We start from the raw sequence: 25,570 nt of genomic DNA, 5'->3' as shown, positions 1-25,570 counted from the left end.
ACTTTTTTTTGCGATTATCCCAATACATATATGCTACAATTAGAAATTTCACTTAGAGAAATATCATAGGATGTACTACTGGCTTTAATCGTATAAAATAATTATGGTTGGATTATAATTGTCCTGTAAATTTGTAAGGTGTTCAAGAAAATTATAAAAAATAGTGTGTCGAAATTCGAATACTTATTATTAAAAAAAGAAAAAAATATATAAATAAGAAGGCAAAAAAAGAAAAAAAAAAGTCTGCAAGTATAAAATTAAAAAACACCGTCTCAAATATGGAAAACGGGCCCACTAACCCTCTAAGGGCAGAATGGCACTTTTATCATCATCATCATCATCATCATCATCATCATCATCATCATCATCATCTTCTTGCTTGAAAGGGGAGAATGCCACATGTTTTCATTACATCTATCTGATTGTATTAGTCTTATTAATTGGACATTATTTTAGTATAAGAAAGAGATTTACGGATCTAGTGCCAAATAAAAAAATAAATAAAGATGTACAAGTAGTTTCATTAATCAAAACTAGGACTTCTTGATTTTTGAGAAATAGTGTGTGCAACTATAGTATACACGATCCCTTTCTTCGAGTCCGATAGCATTTCTAAGAAAGAAGACGGGCACGCACCAGACCTGTCGCGCGCATGATTGCTACATCCATGGGTTGGTTGGTGGATAGGGAAGGGCATGACCAATCCAACTTGGACAGGAGGCCAGCAAAACAAGGGCGGTCAATGGAGGCCCCACCAACTCTTAGCCCTTCTCTATCAAGTTGAATGGGGCAAACTACCCCCCCTGTATAACGAGATTTGGTGATTAATACATTAATTTAATTTTAAAATTTTAATTATAACTTTAACTCTATTCACTACACAATAAAAATTAACTCTTTCAATTCAAAAAGGTGAATTTCATATATAAACTCACATACAATTCTATTATACTCAATTCAATTTTTAATATTAAATTCTCTCAATTATTCATTATTTTTCAAATTTTTTTCTCATAATTCAATAACACAATCATTACAATCCAATTAAAATTAAAATTCAACTCTACTTAATTATAAAATCAAACACATAATAAATAAAGGCGCCATAGGTAAATGCAAGGGATGGGTTCGGGAAATAAATGGGGCGTATCGCTTGATACATGCCCTGACTGCCGTTGGCACGTTACTAGACAAGATTACTGGTAATTCGAATTACCACTGATATAAATTATCACCAATTAAAATATTACTAATGTAAAATTTATGTGTTTGACCGCCAAATTACCAGTAATCTATTTTCCCTTCTGTGGCACTTCCGTGGTAATCCAAAAAGTGCGACTCAGTCTCTATAATAGTGTTATCAGACCCGGACCGGCCCGGGCAGTTCGATCGGTCGGATCGGAAACCGGACCTGTGTCCGGTCCGGTTACCTAAAAAACCGAAATTGCATAAAAAAACGATGAACCCAGAAAACCGGCCGGTTTTTAAACAAACCCATCAAACCCATTCGAACCGGCCGGTTGATGGGTTCACGATTTTTAAGTGAAATCCGGATCTCCCGACTCGAGCCCGAAACCAAATTCGGTGTTCAGTCGCCCAAACTCAACAGAGCAGGATTGAATCGAAGAAAAAATCGAAAGCTGAAGTCTAAAGGTGAAAACCCTAGTCGGCGATCCTCTTCGATCTTCCTTCTTCTCGTCAGTGTCGTCACTCTCCGGTCCTATTAAGTTCAGGCATCGGCTGATTCGACTCATCAGCAACTTCAATTCGAGGCCGAGCTTCCCTTTCTCAGTCGAGCAACGCAAGATTGGAACAGGTTGGAGCTTTTCCTTTTGTCTCTTCTCGGCTTCTCTCAGTTTAATCTTCGATTCTGCATCTTCCTCCTCCTACTTCAGTATCAGCTGAGTGAAATTGGTGCTGTGACTTAGGGCTCCTTTCTTTGCCCTGCTTCTGTGAATTGGTGCTGAATTGGTTTAGTGATTGATTTCCTAAACAGATCGATGGAGGGGGAACCAAAAGTAGGAGGATTTACTACTAACCTGTATGACTAGAGCATAGAGTGGCAGAGTCACATAACTGCAAAGTACTTGTATTAAGACCTTGCATAAATTTTCCAGTTAGACCAACTTTGCATTAGCAGAGTCTTGAAACTATCGATCTCGACTTAAAAACTCACCCCATTGATAATCTGATGATGATGTCTTCGAGCTTGCTGTGGAAGTATCATTCCTGTGACACTACTAGTTTTGTGATTTTTTCTGAAGTAACATGTTAGAATTGATAGAATTCAAATAACATGCTGGTTGAATCGTTTAAGTAATTGATGAATTTATTTTATTTGAAATGTCGATTGCTTCAATACTTGAAAGCCTGCCATACTTAAATCATGATCTGACTCATTTATTATTCTTATTTTCCATCTCATCGATAATTCATCTGCATCTTAAACATGCTAATGCTTTTGGTTAGAATCTTTGAAGCAGCCATTCACTGTAGTTCACTGTAGTTCTATTCTTAATCTTAATCTTTTGTAGTTCTGTTCACTGTAGTTCACTGCTTTTGCATCTTAATCTGCATCTTAAATATGAATTTTTGCTTAACTCTACTTCACTGTAGTTCTGTTCTGTTATGCAACTCCTGTCCTCTGTGTGTCAAATTCAAATTAGCTGCTGCTTCAAATTTGCTGTTCTCTAACTCCCATTATGTTGCTGTTCCGTAACTCTTGTCCTGTTCTGATCTTTACTCCTATGAATTTTTTTTTCATCGTTATAGGCTGCTGGACAATGAGTTCTGCTGGTGCCAGCAACAACAACACACCTACTCCTGATTCAGGAAGGAGGAACTAAGGAGGAAGAAAAAGAAAAGAAACAGCTAAAGAAATGTAGTAATGTACTGAGGAAAGGTTCCTCAAATATATTTCTAATTTTTATATTATTATTTTTAAATAATAAATATTTATTTATTTTTTAATTAAATATGCGGTCCGACCCATCGAACCCCGGTTGAACCCATAAACCCGTGACCCCATACCTCGGCCGGTTCGATGTCCGGTCCGGTTCTGATAACACTGTATAATACCCTTGTCTTTATTATAAAAGATTATTAAAAAATAAAATAAAATAAAACCCTGACGGTAGCCTGCTGCCATCCGCCATCGCTGTCGCTTGAGTGGAAGCCCAAGAGCTCAGCTCCAATAAAAGAATCTAGTCTTAAGATTTCAAATTAAAACTTGCAAGTTTAATTCTAAGAACAATCCTCTGAATCGAAGCTCTTATGATTCGATTCGAAGCACATGGCTTCAAATCGGAGTTTCCGTGCTTCGATTAAAACACAGAACATCGACTCAGTTTATCTGTGGTACGAGTCGATGCACTCAGCTTTGAAATCAAGAAGCATCGGAGCTCCAAATTAAAGCATGGAGTTCAAACTCGAAGTCTAGATGCTTCGGAAATTCCTTCTCCAGTTATTTTTCATCCTTAAGTGCCTTGCCGGGGTTTCACGAGGGAAAAGGAAAATGGAGGAGAAGAAGAAGAAGATAACGGGGAGCAATTTTGGAATAACATTTTTGCTCTAGATAGCCACTTTAATGGTAATACGGATTATTACAGTAATATGGATTTTCGGTAATTTTTTTCAGCCAAACGTGGTGATATTGTAGGCCTTGAGAATTTTTTAAACAAGATAGCTGGTGATCCACGTAGATTACCAGCTACGAAAGGAAATCAAGAATTCAATTTCCGTCGTTGAAAACTTCAAATCGCTTTAACCTTTTTATGCCACTAGATAAAAACCAATGTGTTACGCAAAATTTTTTTATGAATAATAATGCAATCATTGTACAGAAAAGCACTTATTTTATACAAATATAAAAAATAATCAACATCTAACATTTCATACAATATTTTCTCATTTAAATATAGTTATCGATATCATTTATCGAAAAAATTATTATTATTGATATCCTAATAAAATTCACAATGAAAATTTAAAGTGTCTTAAAATTTTTAACGAAAATATGTAAGAAAAAAAATTAGATCCTCTTGTATAAGAAGTTATGTCATTTTCTGGTGGCATCTATGGAGTCTTCCACCACTTGAATCTAGACAAGGCTTTGTGGAGCTTCGAAAAAATAGTGAATAAATAGAAGATATTGTCATAATTCAAGGATAACGGATTGTTGCTTGTTGAAGAACTCTAATGGTATAAAACACATATTTATAGTCAATTGACGAGATATCTAAATTCAATAAAAGAAAATATAATATTTAAAATTTATACATAACTAGAATATAAATTTATGTATACAATATTATATATTTTTATTGTAATTCTGATACCATTTATATGATAAAATTATTAAAAGACATATCAAGCATACAAATTTCTTATAATTAAGATCAAATAAGAAATTTGATATTTTTTACTGAATATATTATTTATTTAATTAAACTGACGATGTGGCATCATAACTGGGTCTGTAAGAGATTACGAGGCTTCGTGAGATTTTATCTTTGGAATGTCGTTGTGCGAGAGACAGGCAAATAGTTTGTTATTAAATAAATAAACATATATATATATATATATATATTGATTTCTTAGATGGACTTATAGGTATCCATTATAACAAAAATAAAGGTGAGTTCAAGAGTTTATTCATTTTTAATGTTCTGCATTATGCAGGGGGCAGCCCAAGAGATTTTGAGGCTTAAGGCAAAACTTTAATAAGAGGACTTTTATTTATATAATCAAATTACTATAGACTTTTACTCTTTTTTTTTGAGATGCATAGTTATTAATGAAAGTTTTGTAATCAGTTTATTCTAAAAATTGTTTTTAAATTTGTACCGATTAAGTATAAATTAAAGTTTAAAAATTAATATAAATTAAGATAATAGAATGACAGAATAATAGAACCCGAGTGTAGAAATTTGTCTGTTTTGCTTGATAAAAAAAGATCGGTTACGAGCTTGTCAACTTAAAGTGCCTCTGGGCATTGTTCTTTCTGCAATGCCCCTCCACATAAGTAGAATAACTTTTTCTTTGTTGATGTGCCGATAATGTTTAAGAGAAAGAGTAAAAATATATATATAAAAAGAAGATTAGTTTACATAGAAATAAAAAATGACTGCTGGTATGGGGGCAGGGCCGCCAAATCAAGGTAATTTGAAGTCTTAAACTTATGTGGATAATAATGGATAGAAACTACAGAGTGAATATTGCGGGTTTTAAAAAAAATAAAATTGGTAAGAGATATCAATGGGATTTCAAGAAATTTCAGATATATTAGGACATTAATTTGGCATTATTGTGGGGAAAGCGAGAAATATATTGGGCATTGAGGGGGGGGGGGGGGGGGGGGGGGGGGGGGGGGGGGGAAGAATTTTGCAATTAATTAGGTAATAGTTGACTATTAATGTAAATAAGATAGATTGAAATTTATTAAGGATTAGGACCCTTAGTTATGTTGTACAAATACAATAATTCTATAAATATAATTATTTTTTATTAAAAAAATTTTATTATTTTTTTCTCATCACGATATTTGAGGTAAGATAATCTAATACGTTGTTGAAGTGTTTTTCATTGATTAAGTAAATCTACGTATATATTGGGGTACCTAATAATTTCTACCAGTAGGGACAATTATATTTTGCTAGTACATTGACATTTGACAAGACTACCTCTCCCTCCTCTACCTTAGATAGAGGACTGCGCTCTCCCTGCAACATTTCCGGTGCCTTATCAAAGTGAAGGACTTTCTCCCTTCCTAGGCCCACATATACCTATATTATTTATTTATTTTAAATCTGCCAATAATTATCTGTTTAGGTTGTTTGATTATTTGTTTCTTTATTTATGTTTTTGTTTTTTATATTTTGAAAAATAAAGGTGCTCACTGGGGGTCGTAGGCTCTCCCACCCCGGTAAAGGCCCACCGGTAGATTTTTCTCATGGCTAAGGACCACCGGGTGACAGTGAGTGGCTCTTTCAACCGGGAAAAGGGAAGAAAATTACTTGAATACAAAATCTCTTAAATTGTAATGCGGAAGGTACAATTTTTTTTTTTTGTAACAATTTGATATAAAATATATCAAATTGTTTCAATTAAGTACAATCCGTCAATTGCCGTCGACGCAGTTAAGAATTTCTAAAGTGGCACATGACTTGGCAAGCCTTATGACACGTGACTGTATGCCGTTAAGAATATCTGACGTGACACGTGACGTGACAAGTCTTATGACATGTGACTGGAAACTTTTAACATGATGTAACAAATGGGTACATAACCTTATTAAGATGTAACAAATTGGTACAAAACTTTATTAAGATGTAACAAATGGGTACAAAACTTTATTAAGATGTAACGAAATGGTACAAATAGCGGAACAAAAGACAACTACACCTAATTAAAATAATAAAATGGGAGATCCGTATTGAATGGTGCTGCGGGATCTATGCATATCTAACGGTGGAAGACCCTTGTTACGATAATATGGAGTCATATTACCATAGCGAAAAAAATATCTAGTAGTATGAATTTGCATAATAAATTTTGGTCCCTTTAGATTTCGAGAGAAGTACATAAGTTCGAAAGGAAATATTGAAAGAGAAAATAAAGGGAAGATCTTTCATTCCAAAAGTTTCTGACATGGCACGTAACGATCTCGTCGCTTAAGAATTTTGCCATTTTTCATGACAGGTCGAGTTAACCCAATTAATGTCACAATTATGGACAAAACTGAGGGATGTCCCGTTCCTTGAAGAGATGGCTCACGAGACAAGCTTTCTTATTGGCGCTCAGATAAAAAATTGACCATGAGTCCGAGTGTGAGTCATCTATTCAAGAAACGAGACATCCCCCAGTCTTGTCCATAATTGTGACGTTAATGGGTTAACTTGACTTGTCATGAAAAATGACAAAATTTTCAAGCGATAAGATCGTTACGTGCCACGTCAGAAATTTTTGGAATGAAAGATCTTCCCTTTATTTTCTCTTCCAATATTTTCTTTCGAACTTATGTACTTTTCTTAAAATCCAGAGATACCAAAATTTATGATACAAATTCATACTACCAAATATTTTTTTCGCTCATGGTAATATGACTCAATATTATCGTAATACGGGTCTTCCCATCGTTGGGTATGCATAGATCCCGCAACACCATTCAATACGAATCTCCCATTTTATTATTTTAATTAGGTGTAGTTGTCCTTTATTCCGCTATTTGTATCAATTTGTTATATCATACAAAATGTTTTGTACCATTTCGTTACATCTTAATAAAGTTTTGTACCAATTTGTTACATATTAATACAGTTTTGTACCAATTTGTTACATTTTAATAAGGTTTTGTACCCATTTATTATATCATGCTAAAATTTTTTAGCCACGTGTCATAAAGACTTGTCACGTCACGCGCCACGTCAGATAATCTTAACGGCATACAACTACGTGTCATAAGGCTTGCCACGTCACGTGTTACGTTAGATATTCTTAATAGCGTCAACGAAAATTGACGGATTGTACTTGATTGAAACAATTTGATATGTTTTGTATCAAATTGTTAAAAAAAAAAGATTTTGCACCGTTCACGTTAAAACTTAAAAGAATTTGTATCATTCAGAGTAATTTTTTCCGGAAAAGGGAGGGGGAGAAGGAGACAGTGAGGTGAGTATCAGATCTCAGGCTTTACAAAATGGCCTTATGAAAGGTGGATATACAATGATCCATCTGATATTTGTGGGTATGCATTAGGATCCCGATTCACGGCGGGAAATAAAAATAAGAGGATTGAGTAATTTCTTCTTCTTTTGACTCTTTTTCAAATTCGATAAATGTCAGTCGATCATATATTTCATTATAGTTCTATGATTCAGAGTCTCATTTCCTATTCGATCCCTTCGAATTCCATATTTAAAGTTGCGATCAGATCTATTAGTTAAAAAGAATGGATTCAATGCATTTCTTATGTACCCAAATGTGCTATATTGGATGTGAATAAGATTTCGGATCCATCTAAATTTGAGTGACCACCTCCGCTATCTTGTTGCCAACAAATTCCACTATTTTTAGTTTTGGACCTTCCAAATAATTTCCGCAAGTGATCCGAACCCATTTTTTTCCCCTGATCCTTCGGTAAAAAAAAATTCGTTCTCTTCATAAAAAACATGAGGTAGCAGTAAAGAGATTTCAAACTCGGACTTCCCATTAAAAGTCTCATCGTCTTACCACTCACTCAGCCAATATCCTCAGTGGTTTATGTTTCTCGCTTCTGTTCTATTTGCCTTCCACTCACATAAGTAAAATTCAATAACACCCAAAAGTCGGTTAGGAGGAAGTTATGTGCCACAAACTTAATAAGGTTACTCATAACCTGCTTTAGTTTTAAAAAATGCAATCAATAAACATTACAAAGTCATGCAAGAAACGATCAAGATCACAAATTCTTGAGTCCATTATTGAGGCTCTGTCTCCTTATGAATGTAAGAATCAGGCCTTTTCATGAGGTGAGTTGACGTTGCAAGGAACACACACTTATTAAGGAGCTAAAAGGTCTCGGGTTTGAATCTCACCGATAGAACTACATATACTCCTTTATTTAAATCTTTATTTTCTTTACACACACTTATTTAAATCTCACTAATAGAACACACATTTATTCATAGACCTTTTCTTTTTGTAATTGAAAAAAATTATACGTTAAAAAGAAACTTATAATTAAATTTCCAATAAATTGATTTAATTTAATAAATTAGTTACTGATACTTCATATGCAATTTAATTACTACAAGGTTAGAACACGAGAACACAAATTTTTTTATGGATAGAAAGAAAAAAAAATAATTAGTATAAGACACTTGGTTAATGTCTTCTATAAAATCTTAGGAGAAAGGAACTTCTCTCTCTCTCTGTTTATTTTTTCTTTTAATTTAGTTAAGGAAGAAAGAATTGTTAGTTACTAATAATAGTTGAGTTCTCTGTTTTTTTTGTTTTGCTCTCTGCTGAAACAATTGAGTTCGTATTTGTTTTCTCAAGTTGCTGACAAACTCATCATATCATAAAATCTTCATGGGTATTATAAAGATTGATTATTATATACAAATGATATATACATATATATCTTATATAAACCATATGGTGGAAGTTGGAGAGTCACATGGGATGCCAATAAACAAGAAAATAAAATAACTCCTTGCCTGCATTCACATGGACCCAAAGTCCTAATCACTGCCCTTTTTCGAAATAAAATACTGATTAAGGGGTCAACTATACATAAAAATATCCATTCAAATTTCAATCATTTATTCTATTCAGACTGCCCTCCACTATAATATTTAATTTCTTTTTCCTTTAATAATCACATGAATACATGCAATTCTATAATATAATCCAACGCTAGAAAGTAAGTTCAAATGCATAGGGCTGGCGAACTCTATTATATTATACATTGAAATAATTAAAATTAAAAAGAAAACCCATAATGTACTCTTGTCCAGTGGTTTCTTTGAATTAAAATTTGTTGTTTTGGCCGAACGTTCCATTAAATTATTTGAATGCCTAATAATAACTTAATAAGAGTTGAACGGATGGCATTTATCAAAAAGAGAATATACAAAATAAAGTAGAAGTCATATCTCGTATCCATAAAAACCATAAAAAAACAAGAGGTTTCAAATTTCAATTCTCATTAGTAGGACAATGTATATACTTTGAATTTCCCCTTTCGGACTACTACCAGGCCCATGGGTTTTTTCTTGCACTTTTTCCATGTTTCGTGATGTTGGAATTGCAAAATTAGCTTACCAGGGCCGAATCATCTTGATATAGAGTAGGAATTTATCGAGCTAGAGTCACTTGTAATTTCAATAATGCACGATAACCACATTACGATTGATGATAATAAATAAAAGATTAATTTTATTGCGCCTTAATAATTAGATATTAGAACAAAGAATTATTCATAATACACATATTATTATAATGCATCATGATTTATTATTTATTACTTAATCCTTCCGCGTAAAGCAATAGCATCTAAGTGACCCTTCCCCATGCATATGTATGTGGAAGAACCAATAAATTGTTAATACAAGGAAGTCAAATAATAACAAATTATTTTTCAGGGTGAAAGTCAAATAATAGCAATTGAGTGACAACCGGTGCAAGTTCAGCTCTTAGTTGCAATCTCTCTCTCTCTCTCTCTCTCTCTCTCTCTCTCTCTGTCTTTCTTTTCCATTATGGTGGCCAACCCACCAAAATTGAGGACCACAGCTGACGAAAGCCCATCTCACCAAAGCCACTATAAGCCTTATAATTACTTTCCTCGTTGGAATTTAGTAGCAGGAGTTCGACCCACCAAAAAATTTGACAAAAGAAAACGAAGACTGCAACACAATCGAATGCGGAATTGATTAATTAGCACCTACTAATACGTACTCAGTTTACGTACACGAAAAGAACTTGAAATAAGGTTTCCATTCATTGAATAGATCTTTTCATCGATGCATCAATATGTGAACACCAAATCCCTGATGTTATTCTCATGATATTGAAAATTAACGTGTTTCTCCTTATTTTTCAATTAGTTGTGTTAGGGATCGGGTTTTGGGCCCGACACTTGATGGGCCATGAGGGCCCTTAAAGCCCACTAAGGGGCGAAGCTCCCTAGGCTTAGCGAAGCCCAGCGAGGGCCCAACGAAGCATGCTTATTGTTTGAGGCGGTATGGAATCCTGAATATCTTTCCTTGTTTGACGATATGCAATATCCGATCAATATATTGAGAATCACATTAAATGAGGTAACGAGTATCTTCATGATTATCTATAAATACCAAGGTACATTCACCATTTACAATTTACGTACTATTGCTCTTGTGCGAACCCTGATTGACTTGAGATGGAAATCGGACCATCACCTAGTTGTTCGATCACAAGAGGATCGCATGTGGACTCAACCCGAATCACAAGTCCATAACATTGGCGACGTCTGTGGGAATCATGTGAAAAGTTTAGGCTTTTGCCGGTTCTTGTTGTGTTTGGACACTTCAAAGCAGCAAGGATGGTTGTGACCAGAAGTCAGGCAAATTTGAGGGTGAATTTCGGAGATAACAGGGCCGATTAGCGTTTGAATCACCCCCCGAATGATGTGCAACTCCCCAGGGCTGATCTAAGCGCAGCAGGTGGCGTCCCACCTCCTCAAGCCCCTGATTAGAATGAGCAGCTGATCAACAGCCTTCCCGAGGCTCTTAGGGCGGAAGTCCGCGCCATGATCAAGCGTTGGGAGGATGCTTTGACCAAGTTGATCATGGATGAGATGAGAAGATGGGAGAAAGACTCCTAATCGTCTTGCAAGCTCGGGCCGCTCGGCTATGCCGATCCTGAACGTCAGCCGGAACTGACCTGCTTTCCAGTTCCCCGACTCCTAAACGCCCACCTCCCATATAATGCATTACCAGATTCTGTCCACGAATCAAGTTGTCGGGTAATATTATCAAACTATGTTCCCATATGGCTCATGTATAATTAAACACCACGTCCTAACTATCCCATAGATCTGATTAGATCGATGTTTCTAATTATAGTATTTTGATAGGTGATTTATATATGTCGGAACTTGCTCCATATGATCGTCTCGGCACGGCACTATATGTCCAATGCCCGAGAAGGGGTCTGGGTGGGGGGTTGGCCTATCAATGAGATACTTGAGAATGTATGCAACGGGACTGATACGTAGGGGCCTGTTTGGACCCATATGTTGGGTTACTGGAACAAGAGCTTGACGAGGCCCGATAAGGTGTTATTCCTAAAATACGAGGAGTTAAAAATACGATACCGTCGGGAATTTGCAGAAGCTAGCAGAGTTTATGGGAGTCCCATTTTATGAGGAGGAGAAGGAAAGTGGTGTTATTGAAGAGATCGTGAAACTGTGCAGTCTTAGTAACTTGAAGGAGTTAGAGATCAATAAAAAAAAAGGGAATACTGAATCGTATGAAAACAAGCATTTCTTCAGGAGAGGCGAGATCGGTGATTGGACTAATTATCTTAGCCCTTCTATGGTGGAACATGTGCAAGGCATCATGGAAGAGATATTGAGCCCATTTGTGTTGAAATTCAAGGTGTACTAGCCGAAGCCAATCGTGTCTAAATGTTCGACCGATAATGATTTTTCGGTCATGGCGTATGAGAAGCAATCAACAATAATAAGCAGTGATCAGCGCAATATTATTACTTTGTGGTTTGTCTTATGGATCTTGTATAAAATAACTAGTGCTCACAATTACCATCTCATTTAGCTGCAATAGCTCGACTACAATTATCCTCATGGATACTAGATCATTGCATGGATCCAATAAAATTACTTCAAGCAAATTAATATGTTAATAATTTCGTCTCTGTATATTAAAATGTCATTGCACAATTTTCTTTTTTATTTTTGTTATTCATAAATTTAAAAAGAGAGACCAGTGAAAGAAAGGGCTCTCAAAAGAGAGACCGGGTGAGAGATTTTTTAGAAGGAAAAGGAGAAAAAAAAATTGCAATTAAAGGATCGTATCATTATTAATCCGGTGACATGTAAAAAGGGTCTCATAATAAATAGAGATATTTTTTTTTTCTCTTTAGTAGTCATATTGCTCTGATATAGTTTATTGAAGGATCATATCATATTAACGTGGATTAGTTTAAATGATTCGATTCTTGTTTCCCTTAAGTAAAGTCTCGAGTTCGAGTATTGTAAATAAAAAAAATTTACGCTGAAAGAATTTTACTCCTTAGTGGACCGACTAGGTTTGAATAGATTTGTCGGGATCTAATTAAGTTTCAAGATAGCAGGTTCACACCGAAAAGGATCGTATCATTATCAGTCCAACGATATGATTTGAAGGATTTATGAGATTGTGTCAACGTCAAACCAATATAACTAACATCCATAACCACATGTACTTTACAGGGATTTCCAGTCGAATTACAATTTATTAGTTTCGTTGTGGCACTACTTGGCCCATGATAGGCCCGGGATTCAGAGTGGGATTAGCACATCAAGGATTTTTCAAGCCGAACGAAATGCCAAAATCCACCTCGTTCTCGAACCCGAATATTAAAAGAAAATTCAAATTAATTTATTAAGACCATATATAAATCACCAAGCACGGGAACTAGTGCTAGTCTATAATAATGATTCTCCAATTCTCATAGCATAGGCTGCACGCGAAATTTACACAGTTGCTTTTCCCCTCACCCGACCAACTGCTGCATTAAATATTCGTGTAAAGTTAATTAAGGCTTCTTCTTGGTGGCCTAAGTTCTGCAATTGTGGGAGCCCATCTAGGCCCAATGGGCTGGCAATGCTCGTCCCTGAAAGGTCTCGTGGGCCTGGCCAACCCGGAAATTTGTTTCCCTTTTTTGTTTTTCTTTTCTTTTTCTTTCTCTACAAGGTCGATGTTTCTGGACTGAAATTTATTTATTTATTTTTTAACAAGGGATGTGTGGGTTGCCTGGCAAGAAGTTATTGGGTGATCCTACTTTGTCACATTGCGTGAGAAAACACTAATCAAATTATATGAAACTAAGGATTTAGTGCTAATCACTAGGATAATTATTCTTTATTAAGAAAATCTTATAGGTTCTTTCTCATCATGTCATTTGAGGTAGGATCATTTAAAATTTTCTCCTTACCAGACTAATCTTTTACTTGCGGCCACAAGGGAGTATTTTTCTACGTAAGTTTGGATTTCGAGCTAAAGTTTTCATCACCAGAAGAATCGCGCTCTTAGATCCCTAGAACAACCCTTTAAGTTGACTGAATTTTGTTATTTCCACACAATTTATTTTTGAAACTTTTTTAGTTATAAAATTTTATATTCCTTTTATAATGATTTTCCATTTGAACACTTTATTGGGGTCAGACAAATATTGAATATATTCTTGCCTAAATTGGGTCTACACAAATTGAAAAAAGCTAAAACAGTATAAGGAAATAATTACAAGGAGATAGCTATTAGCCAATTTGGTACCTACTCATCATTCACAGAAATTTTGAATTTAATTTATAAATAGAAAAGCAAATAAAAAAGAAAATTATAAATTGAAATATAGAAATGAAAACAATTAGGTAAGAACTAAAAAAAATGCTTTTCCAATTCATGTAGAAATTTGAATAGTGGAAAAGAACATTTTCGTAGAATTTTTTTTTTCATTTCCGTATAATTAGATATAATTTTTATAATACTCAACTTTTTAGAAAATTTCCTAGGAAAAATGAAAAATTAACCGGAAGTAAACAAGCCATAATATGGACATACATTTGTCCATAATTCGTTGAATATAACTCAAAACAAAAATATAGAAAGATGCATTTAATTAAAATTGAAAGGTTGAATAACGTGGAGTTGAGAATTTACAATAATAGTACTACATCGAAACTAACCTAAGAAAATGCACCGGACGGGTCAAAAGACGCTGAAAAGTGTTGCTATAAGATATATCAACAAAAAAATTGGGAGAGAAGAGCAAACAACAGCATATAAGCGAAAAAATACAATTTCATTTTGGTCTATTTACTACCAAAAAAGTGCAACAATGATTAATTAAGAAAAGAACCACTAAGAAAAAATCCAAGTACCTTGCCCTACGCCAAACCGATTGATTCTCCTTTTTGCATTTTTCTGAGTAGGAACTACAAACCTAATGGACACACTTTCGTCTCCGCTCCTTCAAATTGAAAATTGATAAATCAATTATATGTATGTACCGATCGGGCAGATGCAGTAGAGAAATTAGCTAGACTAGTTAAAACTTTTGATAAGGAATGGTGTAGAGCCAGTCGGCCGAGTCAATGAAGCTCATCTCTGTCAATTGCTTGACCTGATCCCAGCTAAAATTGCTCTCCCAACTAACCCGGCTCCCAGTGTTTGCTCCAGGCCCGTAGCACTCGTACTCAGCAAATGTCAGTTGATGCCTGTCCATGGATGATCCGCTGGTTAGGCTATGTATATGATATAGAATAACATCAACAATCCAAATATGTATAGTTATACATAAAGAAGAGATAGAGAACTTACTCGTTGCCGACGTATCCCCAAGCATCCCACCCAGTCGGTTCGACAACATCTGAGAAAAAGCAGCGGTAGAACAAAACCCTAGCATAGCCCCTCCATGGACGTCCCAGATAGGCTGAGCCACTCCCAAAGATGTTGCAGCCCTTGAATATAAACCCACTTGAGTCATTTGGGTCAGTCCTTCCGTGTGCCGTAATGAAACCTGGAAGATTTGGCGCGAGTGCATTCCCAAGCACTGATATCGAACAAGCCTATAATATATTGGAAGAGATCGATTCAGTGATCAGGCTCGACATATATTAGATTCCGGCAACTGAAATGGACCGTGGCCTATGGTGGTTGGTGGCCATGGCCATTAATTATATTCCGGGGAATTAATTCTTAATAATAAAGAAATTATAATTTCTGTAGTTTATTTCATTAATTCTGTCTGTTTTGGTATGTAATTTATCCCTGACGGTGCTTAATGGGTAATTGAACGTCAAAGGTAGCTAATAAGAAATCTAATCATATCATAATCAATGGCAATATAAAAACATAAAATAAGAGCGACTACTTAAGGAATGTACATAAATTAATTACTAAAGGTCAAAATTAAAGAAGTACTAACCTCATAAATTGACTGTCCGGCTCCGAAGATGAAATCTACCGCTCCTTGGATCGTACACTTCCTGAAGTAATGCCTTCCCCGGTCATCCCACAGCGTGTCCTGCAACCCGAAAAACCCAACCCGATAGAAGTACAACTTGTCCCCGGTGACCATTGCCGCAGCCGCTGGCACCCTCCGGTTCCCGTTCACAGGATTGTTGTATGAATTCTGTTTGGGGATCAATACGCATCAGTTTCAATAGACACCTACGGCAACTATTAATTAACGATGGACCGATAATATATGTAACTCTCGGTATCGATCGGCTTAAGTACCCGGAAGGTGATGCATTTGACAATGACGTTATCGGCTAAACAAGTGAAAGTGGGGCTCTGAGCAACAGTCTCGTGATCATCCCACACGACCTCGGTGGTCCTCTTCGCCTTCCCCTTCAGGATTATGTAGGGCTTGTCGTAAGGTATTGTAACCTTCTCTCTGTATACGTACGTAGGCAAATTAATTGTAGTAACACCCCATCAATCAATTAATCAATCAATGGAACCTCCTTCAATACAATACTTCATTGAACAAAGCATACGGATATAATTTAATTGCAAAAATGAAAACTGAAACTCAATTGATGAATAACCGATATTAATTAGTATAACAGCTAGGCTAGATATTATTCTCGAATGCTAGCTAGGTGACCGAGTACGTACCTGTATGTTCCTTGGTCGATCTTAATGACGACCCAATTCTGGTTGTTGTTCGGGACGGAGTCGATGGCGGACTGGATGGTCGAAAAGTTCCCGTGCTGACCCACGTGGATTTTCTGGAACTTACCGATCTTAACACCGCTCATAGTTTTCACCCATTGATTATCATCACCACCGCCACCGATTAGTCGCCCCGTCACTGAGCTTACACGAAGGAGGAGGAGGAGACAGGCCAAGATGTTGATCATCATGAGCCTACTTGGGGTCATGGCAGAGGAAGAGTTGGGATGATGAAATGAAATTTGGACGAATTTTAAGAGATTATTATAGAGAGAGGGAGGGGGGAGACCAGAGGGGGAGAGAGAGAGAGCAAGTGCACGTTTATTTTGTTATGTGTATTTAAGGCTGAAATAAAACATTTTTGGGAGGGAAACCTCGAAATCGAATGATAACTTGCCTAACTGGGATATATTCTTAATTGATTCTTCGAGATTTTCTTCTCCAATTTGATTTCTCCGCGCTTTCCATTTTAAGTTAAATTTAATGTCGTAATTATTCCACCATTCAATTTTTGCTCCATTTAATTGATTATCTTCTATATATATATGCTTTGGCAAATTCGTCGTGGGACTTGCATCCGGGCTGATTATATGGAGCATGAATGAATCCCAGCAATTATTTTCGTACCATCTATGATATGATATATATATATAGTGGGAATGTAAATATTGCCTGAATTAGACAACATTATCGCAAGTCGTATATATCTTCCCACAATTGGCTAGTCTTACAAAAACAAAGCATCGTGGTCATTTTTTAGTTATCGTAATTAAGTCGATGTTGTAACCAGCCCGAAAACTGCTGTGATCAGTCTTATCAATCTCTTGATCGATCTGGTACTCAACTTATATCTTCTAATGTTCAGGATATTTAATCAGTTCGGACTTTCAGTGCTACATTGAGACAATGTTTCGTCAACAATTCGCCTTCGGATTGCATGAATTCTTTTCTAACAAAAAATATAAAGGAATTATTATAAAATCAAAATTGAAGGAAATTAAAGAAGTAGAAATTTCTTGACTAGTTGCGGTCACAAAAATATTTAGCAATAAAAGGAAGCCGAATATATGGTGAATTTTAAGGTTGTCACGGTTGCTTATTCAGCTTTCTGTATGAAATTTATAGGCATATATTAAAATAAGAGGAACTAAGGATTTTGAGGATCTATATCTTTATTTTGGGCAATTTCCTGCAAATTTGTTTTGCAGACTTAACGTAAAATTCCATATCCTTGCACTTTAATTTTTTTTTTTTGGGTGAAGAACGTCAAAAAAACCCCTGAAAGAATCCTTACACTTAATTTATATTTTAATGTTTTCCCTAAATCTTTTCTCAAGATAGATGGAGGGGGTGGGGCAAGTTGCGTTGATCAGTGTTCGAAATTCAGGAATTAGTTGGGTTAGTTTTCAGAGTGGTTACAATTGGTGGTTTTCAGTCACAAACAAGTAGCTGCTAACTGCCGAACATTTTTATGGCGGAACTATGGAACTGCAAGAAAAACGAAAGATGGTCGAAAATATTTGAAGGACTTCTGTACCGTACGACACATTAAAAAGTAATTAATCTACACACTATGGCGTCGGCCCCCAAATTCACCCAAAAAAAAAAACTAATCTTGTTTACGTCTCCACGGTCATTTTCTTTAATTTTATCCGTCCTATAAAAAAATATGGAAATTCTAGGGATATCTGTGGATAATTTCTGCTTGTCATATTTCAGTATAGAAATCACATTCGTCCACCTGGCACCATTTATTAAGAATGATAATCTCATCTCCAAGTGAATCTAGAGCGGGACGACAAAAGAAGTCCTTTAGCGGGACATTAATCTCATCCATTAAATATTTTAATATTTAATTTAGAATATTTATAATTTATATTTACCTCTTATATTGCAGTCATTCACCTATTCATTTAGCGGTTTTTTGCCGCTACAATTTCGGGTCTTTCATCGCTCATTTGATATGTGACCCAATCACATTGTGAGGTGTGTCCACTTGCAAGCCAACCTATAATTAGGTAACGAGCGAAATCCGAACCTAATCAATCGAGTTAATAACCGAACCTGATAATCCCTTTCATCTTTTTTGTAAATCCGATTTGGTCTTCTTTTTATCAATCGATTTATTCGATTCTTCATTAGTTCATTTTATCGTTTTCAAATCTGATTACCATGTTGGTTAGCCACCTAGCCAGCCCCTAGTTGCTACGAGAAACTGATTTTGACGGCGATGGCTAATTCCTATTAATATGTTTTGCTTCACATTGTCGAACCGATATTGTCGAAAGCTTCCTAACGGTCTCATGAGCGATCGTCAATAGCACTAAGCAAGAGTTTACAAGAGAGATGGTAAATTGTCATAACATATCTCGTTGACAATGTGAAACCGCTAGCACAAGATTCTTTCGATGATCACGTTAGCAAAATTTAATGCCCATGAGCAGTGCCGAGAGTTTGCGGAGGCTAGCCATGTCGATCTTTTTTCTTTTTTCGGCCTCCCATTAGTTTTTTTTCAATGATAATTTTCTTATTTTTATTCCCTCAAATTAAGCGATATTTTTCAATTTAATTTCATTCCAAACTTAGATTTTCTTTCTAAAACTGATTTTTTATTTGCTCAGGCTTATGCATATAATAATCACGAGCTAAAACTAGATGACCCACAGATTAATCGAATGTATCATTATCAGCGTATAATTTGCCTTGTCGGTGTTTTTTTTTTTGGGTAAGCTTGAGCCAATATTGTATATCTATGCCACGCTAGTTTAATTAGTTACTTTTATTTCTTTCCCATGATGTAACGTCCCGATTTCATTCCCTCAAATCACAGGATATCTTCATGAAATAGCTCGCACGATATCTTTGGTTCCTTGCACGATAATTCTTCTTATTTTTTTGGCTACATTATTTGTTCCAAAGTTAGATTTTCTTTCTATAACTGATTTATCTTATCCACTCAGGTCCATGTTTATAGTGCACACAAGCTAAAACTAGATGATGAGTAGATTAATTGAATGTATCATTATCACCATATAATTAGTCTTAGCAGTTTTATAAGCTCGAGCCAATATTATATATCTGTATCGCGCTAGTGCAGTCAGTTTTTCCTTTTGCATGTTGTAATTTCCCGATTTTATTCCCTAAAATAAAGTGATATCTTCACGAAATTGCTCAAACAATATCTTTGGTTCCTCGCACGATAATTTCTTGTTATTCTTTTGGGCAACAATGATTTTGTTATTTTCTTTGCTAAAACTAAGGATGTTTTTCAATATTTCGTTTCACAGATAGATTTTCTTTCTAAAACCGATTTATCTTATTCTATCAGGCCCATGTTTATAAATTGTTCCAATTATAATAAACATTGGTTTTTAAGTGCAAGGGCCCGAACTAATCCAACCATTAACAATACCGAATAGTGATTTATTTTGGCGGGAAAAACAAAGCTTACAATAGTCTACTAATTATTGACTCGGGCGAGTAGCACAATCTGCTCAGGTTTATATTTTTGATATTGTATACTTTAACATATTTATTATAACAAATATAAATTTAGACATTGTGTGCACGTCATGACTACTATGAGTAGGTCGGTGGCAGATAAAGTTCATCATAAATTACTTAGTCTGAGCCGATTATAGATTCAGTCTTGGTCAATCATATGTATTTGACATTTTTTCTAGCAAGCTTGGTGTAGACACCTCATTTTGGCTAGGCACATGCAAAAGGCCGCATCCCGATGAGAGCTCGGGACCGACAATGTAGAGCAACCATAGAGAGGAGGGGCAAAATGGTCATTTCACTCATTTATTGAGAAAGTTATTTCTGATCATTACTCGATAAATTCACTGCTTTTCAACTCAGAGAATTTCTTTGAATTAACTCCAATTTCGATTTTCAAAGAAAAATACAAAAAAAAAAGACGAGAAAAAATCTCTATGGGACGTTTTCGGGTTTTACTAAGGTTTTTCTCAAAATGTTCATTCAAGCTAAAGTATCACACAAGGGTAGATTGATACAATATAAACCTCTAGTAAAATGCTCGCCCGTAACCCAGCATATAAACTACATGACATAATACGTTTTAGGGATTGGCGACTTACGCCAAATTCGATTTTAAAATCCATAACGGTACTCGAGACTGAAAAATATTTTTCTGCATAATATTAATCATTGTATTTTTCTGAATACGATAGTAGTCTCGAAATATTTTTGGATATTGATCATCAGGATAAGAATTCGGGAATAATCGAGCAATTTCGATCGAATGTGTTTCGAAACCTGAATGTCGATTCTTGTCACATTTCGGACTTTCTTAATGCAAAATTGGATTTTACATTAGCCAATTATTTTTCATATTTTTTTATTCCAAGATATCCATTTAAAAACGTTTGAACGAGCATCGAGAAATCGAATTCCATCCAACGAATGCCCGTCAAAGTTAAATAATAATAATAATAATTAATTAATTTTAAAAAACGATGTGGCAGGAGAGTCGGCCACTCGCTGCTTCTCTCCTCGCCTGCAACCAGTTCCGCTCTGAGGGCCTACCAAAAAACCCGGTGCATACTATGCCAACCCGATCCTCACTGCACCATGCCATCATCCTCCTCTTCTCCTTTTCTTATCTTTCTTTTCTTAGTCTTATGCCCTTTCCCTGCAGCTGCTATCTCCTATCCTCTCTATCATCATCTGCATGCCATCACCATCCTAGCCATTTCTGTTGCTCTGTCTTTATCTCTGTCACTCTCGCGGTATCTCTCTCACTCGGCGAAAAAGAGAAGGGTTAGACCTAAGCTCCCTCTCTTCCTTTCTCTCGTGAAAGCAACATAACCTTCACCATCCTTCTCTTTCCCATCTTCTGTTTCTTATCATCACCACCACCCCATAATCACCCTCATCTCTTCTGTCTTCACCCCATCCTAATACATAGATAGCTCTTCACCTTCTCTAAATCCCTCACAACCTTCTCTAACTTCCTTACAACCTTCTCCACCATCTTCCTTCTGCTTCTACCCTTAGTAGCCGCTCCTTTCTCCTCTTCATCTTCCCCCTTTTTGTCATCTCCATCATCATCAACATTTCCCGCTCCCATCCTTCCATCACACACAACAACCTTATATCACCTATTCTTTCCCTCTCTCGCTCTCAACTTCATTTCTTTCACCCTTCCATTCCACCATCACCACTACTTCTACACTTCTCTCTTTTCCTTCCTCTCTCGGCAGCCAACACTGTCACCAACCCTTAGCCAACATCCAACTCCATCTTTTCCTCTTATTGTTCATGCTATCAATATCTCCTCCACCCCACCACCTTCTCTCTTGGCCAACCTTTTTCTCTTTCCTCTCCTCTCTCTCGCTGTTGTGCTACTCCTCATCATCTCCTCAGCCTCTTTCTTCCTTTCCCTCATTGGTTGCAGCTGCTGCTACCTCTCATCGAGCTTTTTGAGTTGAGCAACTGACACTCCTCTTTCCCTCCAAGTCATTGCTGGTTGCTGCCGCTGCTACTACTGCTCTTCCAAGCTCCAAAGGAACGGACTTGTGAAGAGGGAGCTGATGCACAAGATCTTGGAGGCTTGCATGTTCCGAGTGGGCCAATCTGATGTGGACCTCACGAAGGATTGTGAAACCCGACAACCAACTTGAATCGATTCCCAGATCGCCAAATACAGATTTAGATAAAAATGATTATTGACCTGTTATTTATAGAGAAACAAGAACCAACAATATCAAGACAAGGATTATTGACCCGTTGTTTATGAAGAAACAAGAGCCAATAATATCAAAGTGTACCGAACAATCACAAGCTGTTACACTTGTTCGTTCGAAGGAGTTCAATGAAGAACAAATGAGAAAATCTCACCAAAATACCAGAATAGTCTACCTATGATCAGCTACTCTGCCTCCTTTATATAAGCCTAGGAGAAACTGAAAAACTAATAAACTAGTCAACTAGAATAACCTTAGTTTCCTAAAGCCAGAAATAACAAAGGAAACTAAATAAAACCTATCTAGAATAGTTGGCAGTCTTTTATTCCATGTTCAGCATCTCATGGCAAGTCAGTTGATTAAAGGCCTTTGCAGACCCAATTGAATTAGACGCCTCTTGGCTCAAAAAGCCCATAAGCAAGCTCTCCATAGCTTGTTGGATTTGTTTGGCCTTCGCCCGTGTGATTGGCCCACTCGGAACATGCAAGCCTCCAAGATCTTGTGCTTCAGCTCCCTCTTCACGAGTCCGACTTCCAAGCTCGTGTGCATCAGCCTCATTGTCATGCCCACGATCCTCATCACATATGAAAGCAAACATTACGTTCACGAGTAAATATAATTTCACGTTTTTCAGTCATATGGTGTATAAGCTTTTTTTCCCCTCAATTATCATGGGATTTGACACCATGTGTTTAAATTTATTCTCTCAATCTATTTTATCTTTTTCTAAAGAGTAATATATATGCCGTAATTCTTTTATCAAACTTTTATTCACGGACACAAACTTTCTTCTTCTATATTGTATCTTTTGTAAGTATACTAATTATATACATACTTTTGCAAATTACAGGTAATACTTTTTCTCCCTTTTTCCCCCTTTTTTCATGTGAGAAGATCCATGAACACTCCAAATTTATTGTTTAAGATATTATAATCATTTAAAAATAAAGCAGATATAATAAATAATAATTTCTTGATATTACATCTATTTAACAAATCATTTGAGAGAATTTTCGGACTTGAGGCTAAGCGCGGGCATGTTACATTATTTGCCATTAAATTTGTTGGAATAGCTCTTGTAATCACCTTGTTTTAGCCCAGACTCAGTGAAGAATCAAGAAGAAGATCCCAAGCACGTAATCAGTTGTAGACGAGTTTCAAATGATACGACTTGCATAAAGGTGACTTGGGGAAATGGCTTCAGAGCATGGTCGCAATACAAGGGTCTTCATATTCAAGATAGGCTCTCGGATGAACTCTTACAAGTTATCGTTACTTCGGTGTCCATTTCAAAATCATATTGTGATTTTTGTTTTAAACCCTACTGTCAGCACCCCATTTTGGTCCACCAGTTCAAGCAATGCACATCAACAGCAATTCAGGGCATGACTTGAGCATTGATACATAAGAAGGCTCTACAGAATAGCGAATCATTATTCATCCTCAAGTTTGCAGGGACAAGCAGAGAACTCGAGCGTACAACTGAGAAGAACTCTCTTGGTCATCAAAGATCTAGCAGAGCTACCAGAAAGCCCAAACAGCCCTTAAACCGGCGTTTACAGAATACAATACTGACAGTATTATTTTCCATCGGTTCAATGGATTGTCAGAAGATAGTCAATATTGGGTTTCAAAAATCCCTTGCGATGCCAAACAGATGAAAAGTGTCTCTAAATACATTTCACAGATCATTTGCTCTATACATAACAATTTTCTGAATATAGAAAATTTTTCAGAAGAAGTCCAAAAAATGCCAGTTCATCAAAAAAAGCTATTGCCCGATGTCAGACACATTGATACCCCGCGGTTTTACATATCATGAGCCTCGCTTCAGATTGCTTCTCGGAAGTTACTCAAATTCCTTAAATGACTTCCGATTGACAAAACAAGCATACCTTTCAACGGAAAAGGCACAACCGGAGACTGGTCTGACGAAATATCAGCAAACGAAGTTAGCCATGCATTACCCTGAAAACCATAGCGGACAGACGCAATTGGCCAAATTAGACTGCTTAATCCCTTTTAGTTTCCCGAGTGACCTCCGAGGAGCATAAAAGGTCGTTTTCAACGAAAATCCATAACTGGAGGTCCTTTGGCGGAAACTTGACGCTAGACGACTGCCCTACACAGTGCTAACCATCCCAAGGCTCAATGTGAAATCCTCAGACTGAACTGCACAATTCATCTAGACTTCCAAAACAGTGCTTTTATGGTCACAGATGCATTTATTCAGTCCTTCAAGGTTTGTTTTCAACGAACAAAGATTGCAGCGATTTCTGGCTCGCCCAGGCAACTCAGAAAGCAATCTGAGAAATCCGGATGCAAACTCCTAAGACATCTTCGGTTTCACATTTGTAATACCGGCTTAAAGGTCAACTATTCAGTCCGACTGATAATGCATGTTAAAACGACCAACGCCGAACGCAGATGCAAGTTATGCTCTCAGAAACAGCTAACTTTGCTATGTTCGCCTGAAACGAGCAAAATCAACTTTCGAGCCTCAAAACCACCCGAGCATTTCTTTAAACAAAACATGGCAATCCTTGGCTCATTTGAACCGTTTTTGCGTGCACATCGCTAATTCGACGTCCATTTGAGCCACGGGCCTCGAACACGCAACTAATCGAGACCCGAGCTTCCTCCCAACTCTCACCTTAGGCCCGTGGGACCCACGGTTAGCCTTAGGCGAGTTGCTCAAGCCGCCCCTCCCTTGGCTTCTTGCACACTATGCCCTCAAAATATTGAAGTGTTTGAAGACAACACTCCAAGCTCATTAGTGTTCTTAACTCTTCTTCATCAAGATACTTGATGGAGATTCATCCTCATCCTCATTATATTAAAAATTGCAAACAAACGTTATAAAATTTGAAATAAAATGTTAAATCAATTCATTAATTTATTAAAAGTTCTGTATAAAGTACTTAACAAATTCTAAAAATTAAATAATTTTTCAAACTCGCGCAACCCATGGCCCCAATCTAGTTTCTTTGACGTTGAAACAATTTCCTAGCTGTCCAAAGCATGCTACTCTGAGATGCTGCCTCGATCTTTGGAAAGAGAAAAAAGTCGAGCACAAAGTTAATGGAGAGGGAGGCATCCAAAATCCCGTTAAACCAAACCGGGCGCAACAAAGACCCGGAAGAATATTGAATTAGGAAACATCCTAGCTAAAGTGTGTTGGATCTGAGCTAGCTCAGATCATGAAGCTCATTGCTACCGGTGTTTGCAGCACCTTGTACTCAAAGAAAGGCACGAGATCATGCGGGTTAGAAGTGAGCAAAGGGCGAGTACTATTGACCATACTGGCCGAGAAAGGGAATCGGCTTCGGTTGGCGATCCCAAAAACAAGGGCCTTCAACCATACCATGCCAGACCTTGGAGGTGTGGCTACGACAACATCAAAGTCTCGAGCTCAGAAGTGGCATTGCAACGACAGAG

General features: G+C 36.6%; 1 protein-coding gene and 1 long non-coding RNA gene across 2 annotated transcripts; one reads left to right on the top strand and one right to left on the bottom strand.

Moving 5' to 3' along the window:
• The first annotated feature begins 1,656 nt into the window (after positions 1–1,656).
• On the top strand, positions 1,657–2,975 carry LOC116197294. The gene is made up of 2 exons (XR_004155019.1): positions 1,657–1,816; positions 2,773–2,975. It is a non-coding gene; the product is annotated as an uncharacterized LOC116197294 (long non-coding RNA).
• An 11,522-nt stretch (positions 2,976–14,497) lies between these two features.
• Positions 14,498–16,728, bottom strand: LOC116195162 (probable pectinesterase 29). The gene is made up of 5 exons (XM_031524145.1): positions 16,365–16,728; positions 15,981–16,140; positions 15,667–15,873; positions 15,060–15,307; positions 14,498–14,956 (listed from the first exon to the last, which is right to left on the bottom strand). The coding sequence occupies exons 1-5, from the start codon at positions 16,628–16,630 to the stop codon at positions 14,788–14,790; spliced, it is 1,050 nt and encodes a 349-aa protein (XP_031380005.1). The 5' UTR covers positions 16,631–16,728; the 3' UTR covers positions 14,498–14,787.
• Positions 16,729–25,570: the final 8,842 nt, after the last annotated feature.

Source organism: Punica granatum, chromosome 2 (genome assembly GCF_007655135.1).
Source record: "Punica granatum isolate Tunisia-2019 chromosome 2, ASM765513v2, whole genome shotgun sequence".
Taxonomy (NCBI): Eukaryota; Viridiplantae; Streptophyta; class Magnoliopsida; order Myrtales; family Lythraceae; genus Punica; species Punica granatum.
This window is presented reverse-complemented; position numbering and strand designations above follow the sequence as displayed.

Bases quoted from the DNA above. Each gene is read 5' to 3' on its own strand.
- LOC116195162 (XM_031524145.1), bottom strand. From the start codon at position 16,630: ATGACCCCAAGTAGGCTCATGATGATCAACATCTTGGCCTGTCTCCTC. The intron at 16,141-16,364 runs GTACGTACTCGG...GTACGTATACAG, and splicing joins ATCGACCAAGGAACATACAG to AGAGAAGGTTACAATACCTT. The intron at 15,308-15,666 runs GTTAGTACTTCT...AATATATTATAG, and splicing joins CCGGACAGTCAATTTATGAG to GCTTGTTCGATATCAGTGCT.